The following is a 13410-nucleotide window of genomic DNA, read 5'->3' as shown; positions in this document are numbered from 1 at the left end:
TCGTCTTCTTCTTGTGACTCTCTTGCTTTTTGTATTTGTGTACCTGGTGTATAGTAAACTCTTATTAATTACTTTTCATGGATGGATGGATGGATGGATAGATGGATGGGTGGATGGATGGTTTGATTGATGCCTTCCTAGAAAGCTGAACTCTACCCTCTAGTGGAGTTTTCTGTGTTGGTATCCTCATCCTTCTTACCCCCTTCTCCTTCCCCTTCCCAAGGCTGGAATGATGGCATATATTTTCAGACCCTGAGTTACCTTCTCCACTATACTGGTTGTATGTGTCTGCTCCATTAACATAACTGGAAATTCCTAATTTCCCATGTGTTTGTGAAAAACTTTCTGTTCTGTCCTTGTTCCCCCAACGGCTTGCACTGAACTTTAGGAATATTTACAAGGAAGGTAAAGTTTGGATATTAGCCGTGGGATTTGATTAGCCGAGCTCTCTTTGACCCAGTCACTGGAATAACATGGTGTTGGAAAGATCTCAAAGGCCACCTATTCCAGCTCTTACCTGAAAATGGAATCCCTAACACCATCTCTGAGAAAGGGTCTTCTTGAAGACTTACTACCTCCCATGGCTACTTCATTCTACTTTTGGATAATTTTTATTGTTAGGAAGTTATTCCTTATCTTAAGCTGAAGTCTGTTTTAATGCTAGTGACTTCTCTCTGACATTACCTCCAAGTTATGTCTTATATATACACACATATGTAATATACATATGTGTGTATATATATCACACACATCACTGGTGATGTCTTGACTTGCATGTAAATTGGATTTAAGTGAGGCAGAGTTGCCCAAAGTTGTCAGCCTCACTTTCTCTTCCAAAGTCAAGATGACTGGTGATGACCCAGGATGCAGTGGGTGACCACATTACCTTCTAGGATACAGCAGACCCTGGGAAGAGAGCCCAGGCAGACAGATGGGCTCTTATCTAAGTCTTCTAAACTGTAAGCAAATTCCAAATCCTCTTACTCACCTGGGATTATAATTTCAGTCAATCGTTTCTGTAGTTTTTCCTAACCTGAGTGGCTCTAGGCCTCTGGAGAGATTAGACCTCATATCATGTCCAGAGCATTCCCCTCAGGGTAGTCCTTGTTCCATAACCTTGCAGAAAGACAGCTTGGGTTAGGGAGGTATAGGATGTAGTGGAGAGAATATTGGCCCCTGAGTTCAGGTCCCATTTCTGACATTTGTTAGCTATGTAACAAATTAGTTAACTTCTTTGAGTGTCAGGTTTCTCTTCTGTGAAATGTGCATAATAATACATATCAGTTGTTAGATGGGAAGTTCTTTGTGAAGTATAAGGTTCCATAGATATGTGAGCTATGATTGCTCTCATGTCAGGGAAATGGGGGTACCCCAGCCCTTGGGAACTGGGAGACTAGATAAAAGGGTAGTAACTGAGCTAGGACAGTGTCTATCCCCACCTCCCCCACCCCCAGTAAGGTGGGATGCAATTCAGTGGCCAGTAAGTCACTTCTACTACTTTCAGGCCATTCATTCTCCAGGCCAAAGCTTATGCTTTTGTAGAGGGCAGTGCTTTCTTCCCCTGATTCATCCCCTCTACCCTTTTCTTCCTCTGAAGGGGGCTGGGGCAGGGAGTGAGTTTTCAGGTCAGGGAAGAAATGCCTCTTGACTCAGGAGGGATGGCCTTTATGTCCCTCCAGACCAGAAGCAAGGTTGGGATTTTCCAGGGCCTTGAACCAAGCCCTCTGGGCCTTATTCCTTCACTCATGGTCCTCTGTCACCATGGTAACTCATGCCAGATGTCTGTTGGGGATAGCCTTGCTTACAGGAGCTGAGGGAGTTGGAAGGCCACATTGGATCCAATGATGATCATCATTGGATGATCACTGGGTAAAGTCACTTCTTGGCCCTGCTCCAGGGCCCCTAAGCCAGGAATCTCCATGGTTCACAGGCCACAGCTACAGCCCTCTCCCCACCCCCAATCTGATAGATAGACTGCTCAGAGTTGTCTCTCTCTAGGGAGACATATTTGGGGAAAAGCATCTCTTACTCCCTTCTAGCCCTAGCCAAAGTTGACAGGAGAGAGTGATGATGGGATACCTGGATCCTATGCAAAGTCCCCAGAAGAACCTCAGCCCCCAGTAAGATCTAAACTCCCTCAGTGAATGTAAACTTCCTCCCTGAAGAACATAACCAGTAGAAGGTAGTCTCTTCTCTCCCAATAAAACAGAAGTTCCCACAATAGAATATAAACTCCCCCAGTGAATATAAGCATCTCCAGAATAGGGATTGTTTTATTTTCATCTTTGTATTCCCAGGGCCTTGATTGTAGTAGGTAATAATTAATGTTTGATGAGTTGAAATAACTCACTTGAGGCCTCTGGTCCACCCTGGCCTGTCTCCTCACTGTTCCCTCCATCCTGCAGGCTCATTTAAACCATGGCATTTCTGTTTGTACCATCATCCATGTGCTTCCCTATCCCTCACCCCTCTACTTCGGAATGTCCATCCCCTTTAATTCAATTTGACAATCCAACAAACATTTATTTAGTATCTATTATGTGCTGTAACTCTATGCTAGGTGCTGGAACAGATCTTTGGTACCAAAAATATTTCCGTGATCTCATCAACATGGGTCTTCTCCATCAATATGGATTGCAAACCCATTCATGCCTTCTCATCTTGTATAATTCCTATCCACGTTTTTACATAAAGCCTTCCATAGAAGGTTTGCCTAGCACCCTAGAAGCTTTCCTCTGGACTCTTGTATCCTTTGAGAATACCAGTGTAGGGCTATCCATAAGTTATCATTCTCTCTACACATATAACTCAGCTCCTATTCCATTATTACCAACAGTGATTGGGGGAAATAAAGAGTCCAAGAGACAGTCTTTGTCCTTGTGTGACATATGCTCAAATAAGAGAATGTGTCACATGCATAATTTCCACAAAAAAGTTTCAAATACTCTGTCCCATTGACTTGGACATTCCCACCATTGGTACCGATGGTGACTCATCCATGCCTGCCCATTCTGTGTGACTCTTGTCCATGTCCTCCCATAAGTCTTCCACAGGGGTCCACCCAATATGGTGGCCTTCATCTCTTTCTCCTGACATCTTGAGGGTACCAGTGGAACACTTGGCTATCCCCTTGTCAGCCCTCACTCTCACCAGCTCATTTTTCCTTCCTACCACACACTTTTTACCATACATTTTTTACTCCTGTTCTTTGGAGTTCCTTTTTGGTTATGTGTTGCAGTCTATTGACACCTACTCTAGGTTTCTCTATTGATTGTCCTCTTTGTGACATTCCTTTTTACATCTCTGGAGTCTGTGACCTTCCACATGGCCATACAGCAGCACCAGGAGAACTGTAGTATTAAAAAGATGAACTCTGGTTTCCATGGGAAACTACACAAATAACTGTATCACAAAAATAGGACAAGATAAGTACATAGAAAAGGTACAAAGTGTTATGTGATGACCAAGGAAGGAAGAGTAATTTCTGACTGGGGCCATTAGGGAAGTTCTTATGGGGGAGATGACAATAGAAGGGTAATGATTCTTTAGGCAGAGACATTTAGAGGGGGCATCATTCCAGGCGTAGGAAACATGTTAAGCAAGAGCATAGTGAGGGAAAACCACGAGACCATGTATGAAGGGTGGTGAGCAGTTCAGTTTGGTTGGAAAATGGAACGTGTTGTGAGAGGAATATGTCCCAGTTTAAATCCTTTCCAACATTCAGGGCTTAATTCAATTCCATTCAACTAACCATTTCATTATTTGTTCATGACCCCATGCAGAGTACTGTTGTTGTTGTCGTTCAGTCATTTCAGTTGTGTTCGACTCTTCATGACCCCATTTGGGGTTTTCTTGGCAAAGATACTGGATGGTTTTCCATTTTCTTCTCCGGCATGTAGAACAGTGGTCTAGCTCAAATTCCTTCTCCTCCAGGAAGCCGAGCCTGACTACTTGAAGCCCACAGTGACCTTTCCCTTCCTTAATGTCCTGTGTCTTAATCGCACACTACTGGCCTTGTCCTCTCATTGTTTTGTGTGGGAAGGTTTTGTTTCCTTTCCAGACCAGCAGCTCTTGAAGAGGAAGGAATGAGTATTTATCTTCTCCTGTCTGTCTACCTCCCAGCACAGCTTCACACAGAACCTATCAATAAACCATCGGAGGATGATGGATCTCTTGTGACCAACTAATCATGAAAGTCATATGATAAAACCACAATAATAGCTCACTTTTTCCTAATGCTTTAAGGTTTGCAGAGCTCTTTCACTCACCAGAGAAGGGAAGAAGCATTTATTTAGGGGCTACTCTGTGCCAGGTATTATGCTAAGTACTTTGTGTACTGATTATCTTATTTGATCCTCACATCAGTCTGGGAGGTAGGTGCTAGTGTTATTATCCCAATGTTACAGTCGAGGAAAGTGAGGCAGACAGAGGTTAAGTGACTTGCCCAGCCAGGGTCACACAGCTTATAAATGTCTGAGGCTGGATTTGAACTCAGGTCTTCCTGACTCCAAAGTCAGCGCTCTATCCACTGAGCTACACAGTTGCCTCACTAGAAGCCTATCAGTTAGGTTATACAGGTACTTGTGTCACCACTTTACGGATGAGAAAACTGAAGTTTAGAAAGATGAGGAAACAGTGCAGTGTGGTGGAAAGATCTTTGGATCTGGAATAAGACACAGGTTTGAATCCTGACTGTTACTAAACTACCTATGTGATTCTAGGCTATGACTTGCCCAAAGACACATATAGTAAGTCACACTTACTGTGTGACCCTGGGCAAGCCATGTAACAGCTGCCTACCTCAGTTTCCTCAGCTGTAAAATTGGGATATTTTTAAAGTGCTTAGCACATAATTTAGTAGGTGTTTAATAAATACTTGTTCCTTTTCCTCAAGACTTGAACTGTCTCTCAACCATCCTCATCCCTGTCCTGCATATACAAAAAACCCTGGGGCAGAAGAGTTAGAAGAGACCTTAGACTTCACTCCCCTTGTTTTATGCTTGAGGAAACTGAGGCCCAGATAGGCAAAGTGACTTGATTCAGAAAACTAGAATGAGATAAAAGCTGTAAATGCAGTTTAGATCTTTCTGTTTCCCAGGTTAGTTCTCTTTCCAGTGTCCCATGCAATCATCCCACAATCCCCAACTCATCTCCCTATGGCCCCACTCCATCTTCTTTTTTCTCCTCCTTTAAAGCAAGGAGACAGGCCAGATCAAGCCCTCCCTTTTCTAGGGCTATGCTCAACCTTGACTGGACAATGCCCAACCCCTTACTTCAGTTCCTCTAGCCTGCTTGCTGGTCTGAGCAGCGACATACCCTTCCTTCCCCATAGCTCACCCAAGGTTGAAGCTAAGGTTGTCTTCTTGACACTTTTTTTCAATTAAAATCTATTCCACAAATATTTTTTGCTGATATACTCTTTAGGAAGCACCATAGACATGCACACCAAAGAGAAAAAGAAACTTGAAAAATACAGACTCTGCCCTCAAGGAATTTCCAGGCTGGTTGGAAGGAGGAGTACAGCATGTATCCATGGAGATCATCAAGAAAGGCTTCTCCTAGGAATTGATATTTAGGCTGAAACTTGAAAGAAGCTAAGGATTATGAGAAGTGGAGGTGAGGAGGTGTCTCCTAAGCCTTCCAGACTTAGGAGATACCCTATTCCAAGGCATGGAGGCAGGAGACGTGCTGCAGTGTTTGAAGCATAGGAAATAGACTATTTTGGATGGAATGTGGAGAGTATGAAAGGGAGCCAGACACTGCCCCCACATAAACAGGGTCATAGCTCTAGGACTGGGAACTGAAAAGAGCACCTAAGGGGTTATCTAGTCTACCCCCCCATTCTACAGAGGAATAAACTGAGGCCCAGAAAGAGAAGTGGGTTTTCTAATTTCACATACCTAGTGAGTATCAGAGGCCACAGCCCTAGACTGTGTTATATATTAAGAAGGAAAAAGGTACATGCAATGAGGCAATCTCTTTTCTTGATCAATGTGGGAGGGAAGGGGAAAGAATATGCATGTATTAAACACTTAAGATGTGCCAGCCACTGTGTTAAACATTTTACAAATATTATCTCATTTGATTCTTACAATAACCCTGTGAGGTAGTGCTATTTTTAATCCTCATTTTATAGTTGAGGAAACTGAGGCAAACACAGGTTAAGTGACTTGCCCAGGGTTACACAGCTATTGTCTGATGCTGCATTTGAACTCATGCCTTCCTGACTCCAGGACCAGTGTTCTAGCTACTGTACCATCTAGCTTTCTAGGATTATCAATTTGGCAGCTATGTGGAAGATGAATTGGAGAGGAGAGAGGGTGGATGTGCGCAGATCAATTAAGGAAAAGGAAAATGGCCTTTGGTTCCAGGAGCAGAAGTTATTATGATTCATTCATTGTATTAGAGTATGGTTTCTCCCTGATAATGTGATTTCTATGAAACTAGATGGTTTATATTATGAGGGTTTTGCAAGAGTCCAAGGGAGAGGTAATGAGGTTCTGAACTATGTGAGTCAAGAGAAGTGGATGGATATGAGATATTTGTGCAGATAGACTGACTGAGCCTTGGAAGTCAACTGAATATGGGGGTAGTGAAAGCAGTGTTGAATAGAATTCCTAAGTTTCAAATCTACGTGAAGAAGAGTGTGATGGTGCCCTAGACAGAAATAGGGGAGTTAGGAGGAGGAAGAGGAGATTTAGAAGGAAACATAATGAGTTCTGTTTGGGGATGCTGAGTTTTTGATGCTTACGGGGCACCTACATGGAGATGTCCATGTTTAACCTCTCTCCCCTCTAAACCATTGACTACGTAACTGACATATCGATAGTCCTAAAGCACGCTGTTGGAGAAACGAGATGGCAGCAGCGGTCAGAACCTCATGACCTGTACTTTTCTCCTTCCTACTACAATCTAGTCTAGGGCTATGGTCTCTGATACTTACCAGGTATGGGACCTTAAGCAGTTCATTTCTCTGAGACTCAGAGAGAGAGACCAAAGCTTAAAAGAGAGATCTATAGATTTAGAAGTCACCTACATGGAATTTGAACTTACAGATGCTGGCTAGATACCCAAAAGAGAGAGTATAGACAGAGGAGAGTGTCCAGGGCAAATCCATGGGCTGTGGCTGAACATAGGGGGCTGGGACCTGATGGTCCTATGATGGACCAGTTGAACAGGTAGGAAGAGAACCAGGAGTGAGTAGATAGTTCTAAGGACTAGGGATACAAATAGAACCCACATTCAACTTCAAGTCTGTGGAAAGGCCTGGTAGGGTGCAGCTTCAGAGCAGATGGTAAGGTCCAGGGTGGCCCAGACCCTTAGGATGCTTTGGCAGGTCTGACGGCACTGTCTAGAGGGTCTGGAGGGTATAGGGACAAGGCAGGTAGTCAGACCTGGTGTACTTCCATTTTCCTGAGAAGACCATAGTTGGTGACACTCTGCCCATCCCTCAGCGCCTGCTTCTTACTCATGGCATCGGCAGTATGACCATTCTCCCAGTGTGTGGCTGAGGCAAAATGAAGGCAAAGGTCAAAGGTATGGAGGTTTTTGAAATGGGGTGCTAGAGCATTTGAGGCGATATCAACATGGAGGTTAAAGTAGGATCTCACCACTTTCAAGTATTAGGTCTCATATCATACAATTGTATATTCCCACCAGTACCAAGAGAAGGAACATTTCTTCACACTTCTTCTCTTTTTCCCCATTCTTGAAATTACTACAATTACTACATCCCTCTCTATATATCGAAAGTTCCTGCCTCCCCACCAGCCCCAACCTCTATATATCATTTAGTCCCAACTCTGGGGCCATATGGTTTTTTTATCTTGGTTTTCTGGTTCCCTCTCACATTGTCCTGTGTATTGTCGATGCATGAAAGGCATTGAAGGTAACAACATAGAGTCGATAGGGAACTGGATGTCATTCAGGAAGACCTAGATTTAGGTCCTACCCCAGTCACTTACTAGCTGTGTGATCTGCACAAGTCATGTAACCTCTTTGTGCCTCAGTTTCCTTATCTGTAAAATGAGGGGGTTGTACTCAGTGGCCTCTAAGATCTCTTCCAGCTCTGACTCTATATTCCTATGTCATAATCCAGTAGAACATGACCTCCTTGAAGGCAGGGACTGCCTGATTGATGTTGGGCAAGACACTTCCTTTCTTTGGTCATTAGTTCCTTCATCTATACAAAGAGGCTGGGGGTTTTGGAGTCAATGACGTTTCTATCAGCTACAAATCTATAAAATTATGATCCTGTGGAAAATTTAGGGTTTCTTTGGTGTGGAATCTCCTCCACCAGGGCAGATCAAAACCCATTTATAAGCAGATCACAAAACATCTATTACTTCCCTACACCAATGGAACCATAGGTCCAGTTCCTATTTCTCTCCTTAGAGGGGTTGCCTGGGGTTCACTAGGTGACTGGTCGTGGTCACATAGGAAGTAAGTATCAGAAATAGGATTTCAACCCAGGTCTTCCTGGATCTGACATCAGAACTCACTGCCCTGCACACACAGCAGGCACTTAATAAATGTCTAATTAAATTGTGTGTTGAACCAGACTGAAAGCTTCTGACAAGCAGGAACTTGGCTTAATTTTCATTCTAGATTCCCAAGGGACTCATGCTCCTGTGAATTCACCAGTGACTTGCAGACAAATTGAGAAAAACCTTAAAAGTTGAAAAAGCATGATCTATCTCTTCCCCTTGCCCCCGGCACCCCTATTTGCACAGCAACATGGAATGATGGAATCTGAGAGCGAGGAGGGGACCATCTAGGTCCGGGACTCTTGACTGGGATTCCTGGGCCCCCAGCATAGATTTCAAAGGATCCATAAATTTGGATGGGAAAAATTGTGTCTTTCTTCACCTCTAACTGAAGTTTAGCATTTCCTTTACTTATTTTAAAAATATTATTCGGAGAAAGGGTCCATAGGCTTCATCAGATGTCAAAATGGTCTATGGCACAAAGAAGACTAAGAACTCTCTCCCCACCTCCCACCCCGCAGCCCCCAACCCCCCACGCCCCTACCCCTGCCCCATTTTACAGGGGAGGAAACTATAGCCCAGAAACTGGAAATGCTTTCAGAGTTACTCCAGGAAGTCACACAGCTAGTAAATAGGAAAGGCAGGGCTCACACTTAGATCTTCTGACTTTGAGCCAGCTAGGAAGGAGCAGAGCTGGGGCAAACCCAGATCATAGGATCTCTAGCACCAGAAAGGGCTTCAGAGGCCCTGTACTCCAACCCCTCCCCAATTTTACAGATGAGGAAACTGAGGCCTAGAAAAGGGAAGTGATTTGCCCAGAGTCCCACAGGTACTAAATGGCGGGGGTAGGGTTCAAATTCAGGTCCTATAGCTGCAAGCTCAGCTCCCTTTTCATTGAGCTAATCTTGTCTCAATTATCTGTGTACCTGTCTCATTTTCTTGTTCATTTGTAAACTCTTTAAAAACAAGGACTCTGTGGATTTTCATCTGTGAATCCCCAGCCCTAGCACAATGCCTGGGGCATTGTAGATGCTCAGTAAATTCTAATTGAATTGAATCCTGGCTGGGGACTCTTAATTGGAGACCATAACTCCCAGGTCCTGACAGCTTCACCACCTCTGCTCCCTGTCTCCCTCCCAAAGCCACTCCCCCCCCCCCAGTCTACACACTGGGCAGAACTGGGCTGCAGTATATTTAGCCTTGGGAGAGCGCCCAGCCACCTCTGACAACATCCCAAAGGCAAAGAGTTATTTTTAGAGAAGCAACCACAGCTGCTAACAAATATATGTCCTTGTGTGACTGGCCCTAGAGACCGTGGGGGGTAGGGGGGGTGGGGGGAGCGGGAACTGGCTCCCTCAAGGCAGGGGAGGGGGAAGGGACAGGTATCTTCAAGCCTGGGCTTTGAGGAGAGGTGGTGGGGCATTGACTGGAGTTGGAGAGATCAGACTTAAAATGACTTGTGTATCTGGGGCAAGTTCCTTAACATGCCCTCAACTGTAAAATGATAGGGTTGGACCTACTATGTGCCAGGCACTGTGTTAATGCTGGAGATACAAAGAAAGGTATAAAACTGGCTGGCCTCTGAGGTCTCTTCTAGGTCTGGATCTAGGAACCCTAACACTTTCCACCTTTATGGGTCTGCCTTTTCACCTGCAAAACGAAGGGATTGGATAGATCCCTCCTGCTCTAGATCTCAGACCAGCATCTGGGTTCAAATCCCGTCTTTGATTCTTCTTGCCTGTGCTTAACCTCCCTGTGATTCAGTTTCTTCATCTGTAGAATGAGGGCATTTTGGGGTGATTCTGATCTCCTTGGTGACATTAAGTGCTCCCAGTGGGCAGGAACTGTTTCCTCTTCTCCCTTCCAGCCAAAACGTACCTCAGGGTAAGGCTAGGCACCCAGTAGGGCTCAGTTAAATCCTTATTCACTGTTAGAGAGATTTCCTAGGGCCGTGTAGGTGAGAGGGCAGCTCTAAGGGTATCAGCAGTCAAGATGTGAAGGAGCAGGGTGGCACAAAATAGGGCAAGGGGGAACATGGAGGGAGGGTGTGGAGGGCTTTGAGGAGTACCTGAGCTCAGAGGGGACCAGAGCTTTAGCCCAGGGACCTGGCAGAGAGACTTTTCCTACTGTGTTGGAATGTATGTAAATAAATGCAAATCACATGCAAATGTAGTGGATACACTTAGAGAGGTTGGGGAGCCTTCCTGACCAGGCAAGGCTAGGCTTTTCCAAGGCTGCTCTTTAACCCTCTTCTTGTGGCCCCACCGGCAGATCTTCCACATGACCTATGATCTGGCCAGCGCCGTCGTCCGGATCGTGAACCTCATTGGGATGATGCTTCTGCTTTGTCACTGGGACGGCTGCCTCCAGTTCCTGGTGCCCATGCTGCAGGACTTTCCCGGGGACTGCTGGGTATCCCTCAACCGCATGGTGGTAAGTCCAGGGCCTTCACCAGCAAAAGAACATGCTGGAGGCCTCTTCCTGGGGATGTGACCTGGCTCACAGAATCACTAGATCACAGAGGTTTTTTAGAATTGGAACATCTAGTCCAATCTATACCTGAAAAAAAATCTAATATTTATCTAGAAATTTATGATTTGCAAAGTGCTTTATATACACTATCCCACTGGATCCTCACAACAACCCTGTGAGTTAGGTGCCATTATCATTCCCATTTTACAGATGAAAAAACCGAAGCTGAGAAGTTAAGTCACTTGCCTAAAGTCACACAGATAGGAAATGTCCAAGGCAAGATTTGAACTTTACTTTCCTTAATCCAAGTCCAGGCATTCTATCTACCATGACATTCAACTGCCTTTTGGGAAAGGAAAAAAAAAAACCATTATAATCAATGAATCAACTAATCAATAAACATTTATTACATTACACTGTCCCTAATAAGTGGCCATTTGGCTTGGCCTCTGTTTGAAGACATTCAGTGAGGGTTGGGTCACCTGTAGTCTGTCCCCTTTCTGCTCTAATTGTTACATAGCTTTACCTGACATCAAGCTGAGAATTGCCTCTTTGTGATTTCCCCCTATTGCTTTGGTACTTCCTTCTAGGGCCAAGCAGATTAAATCTAATCTGTCTTCTATATTCCCTAAAATGCTTAGCTCAAGCCCCCTTCCAGTCTTCTCTTTTCCAAAATAAAACCCCCCCAGGTGCTTCACCTATTCCTCATAGGACCTGGATAAAGATCCTTCAACATCCTAGTGCTCTTCCTTTGCACGTTGTCTGGCTTCTCAATCAGTGAAGAAACCGAGGCTTGCCACGGATGAGTACCTTGTTCAAGGTCACCCAGTAAGCCTGTGGCAGCACGATTTCCTCACTCAGAATCCAGAGTTCTTAGTGTTATGTACTCTACGACTTCAGCTCTTCCTTTCTCTGGGTCTCCTCACTGGGGAGTCTAGAATCCTAATCTGGCCCCATACAGGCCACATCTTCATTTGATGTCCATGTTGGCAGACAAGGTCTGGCCCAGACACTCCCTGGGTTGACAGCCCCACTCCCAAGACACATGAGCCTGACATCCCAGGCTGATAATAATATGCTGGCAAAGCAGAGCCATAACTAGGAATTAGGACACCTCAGGCAGCTACAGGGCAGCGAATAGTGGGATTGTAGGTGTCATCAACTGGGGGGAAGGGTTTATTCTCTGCCCTTGCCTGGAGAAAACCCAAAGGGACGAAAGGACCCTTAGGGGGGTGTCAACTTGGGAGGTAGCATTGAGCAGCAGGACTTGGGACCCCAAGGCTAAGTGCAAAGATGGCAGTTGCCATGGTGAGGAAGCATCCTATCCACTGATGGGACAAAGCCGTGTTCACTCCATGCTTGTTCTGGCCCCACTGGAAAGATTTCATGTTTTTTCACATTCAACATTTTGCTTGATTCTCGTAGAACCCCTTAGAGCTAGGAATGTTGACCTGGGCTCCATCAACTTGTTTTTTAAAATATTTTTGGTAGCTATTTCAAAATAACTTGTTTCCTTTGTAATCTTTTGTGTTTTATTTTAAGCATTTAAATGTATTATTTGGAGAAAGAGTCCATAGGCCTCACCAGGCTTCTAAAGGGACCTTGTCCTAGAGGGAGCTGGAATATTTATTAGCCCCATTTTACAGGGGAGATAAGTGAGGCTTTAGAAAGATTACATAGTTTGTCTAAGACTGCAGCCTGGACCAGAACCCGAGAAAGTTTCTGGTCCAGTGTTCTGAGCTTAGTCACTCAGCTTCTTAGTACAGATAAGCGCTACTTTGACAAAACCATGTAATATAAATTTTACCAGAAAAAATAAAAACACAAATTGTGAGTATTCCCCAGACCATGGACTTCCTGCAGGGTTCCTGGGAGCTTGGTGATCTGACCTGCAAACTCCATCCTTTCTGAGCCTCGAGGGGCTTCAGATCATGACGTCTAAGTGTGAATAAAATGGGGAGACCATGAACCACCCCCCCCAAACCTTGCTTCACCACCAGGGAAAATTTAATTCCACTTGCTAAATTCCACTTTCCACAGTCTCTGATTTGGTCTAAAGGCAAATCCCCTGTTCCAAGGGGGAGGAGAAAAACCTTTGAAAGACCAAGGAAAAGACGGGAGGCATATTCAGCATCAAACAGTCTCCTTACAAAACAGCCTTTTGATGAGCTAAGTGTAAATGAATCAGAAACATATGAATTGAATTTCCCTTCAATCCCCTCGAGGCTCTGGCAATTAAGAAAGGGAGCAGCTAGCCCTAGAAGACCAGGAGTTGGCTCAGCCTGGTTGGGACTGGGAGCAGCCCACCCTGGCAGCCTAATACCACCTGTCTGTCTGGTGGCATAGCCCCAAAGACTTCGCCCTGCCAGCTCTCATGGCTGGGAGATCTAGCTCCTTTCCTCAGGTCAGGCCACTTAAATGGCCTGGCCAAGTGGCTTCTCACCACCCTCTC

General features: G+C 44.9%; 1 protein-coding gene across 1 annotated transcript in view; it reads left to right on the top strand.

Annotated features, from left to right (window-relative positions):
* HCN4 (hyperpolarization activated cyclic nucleotide gated potassium channel 4) overlaps nt 1-13410 on the top strand; it is a 120714-nt gene that overhangs the window by 88598 nt on the left and 18706 nt on the right. Inside the window, 1 exon segment of the mRNA XM_078150795.1 lies at nt 10758-10919. Within this exon segment, the coding sequence (XP_078006921.1) occupies nt 10758-10919 (162 nt within the window).

Source organism: Phascolarctos cinereus, unplaced genomic scaffold (genome assembly GCF_003287225.1).
Source record: "Phascolarctos cinereus isolate Bilbo 61053 unplaced genomic scaffold, phaCin_HiC Scaffold_3;HRSCAF=262, whole genome shotgun sequence".
Taxonomy (NCBI): Eukaryota; Metazoa; Chordata; class Mammalia; order Diprotodontia; family Phascolarctidae; genus Phascolarctos; species Phascolarctos cinereus.
Note: the sequence above shows the minus strand (reverse complement) of the source record. Positions and strands in the feature narration are given on the sequence as shown.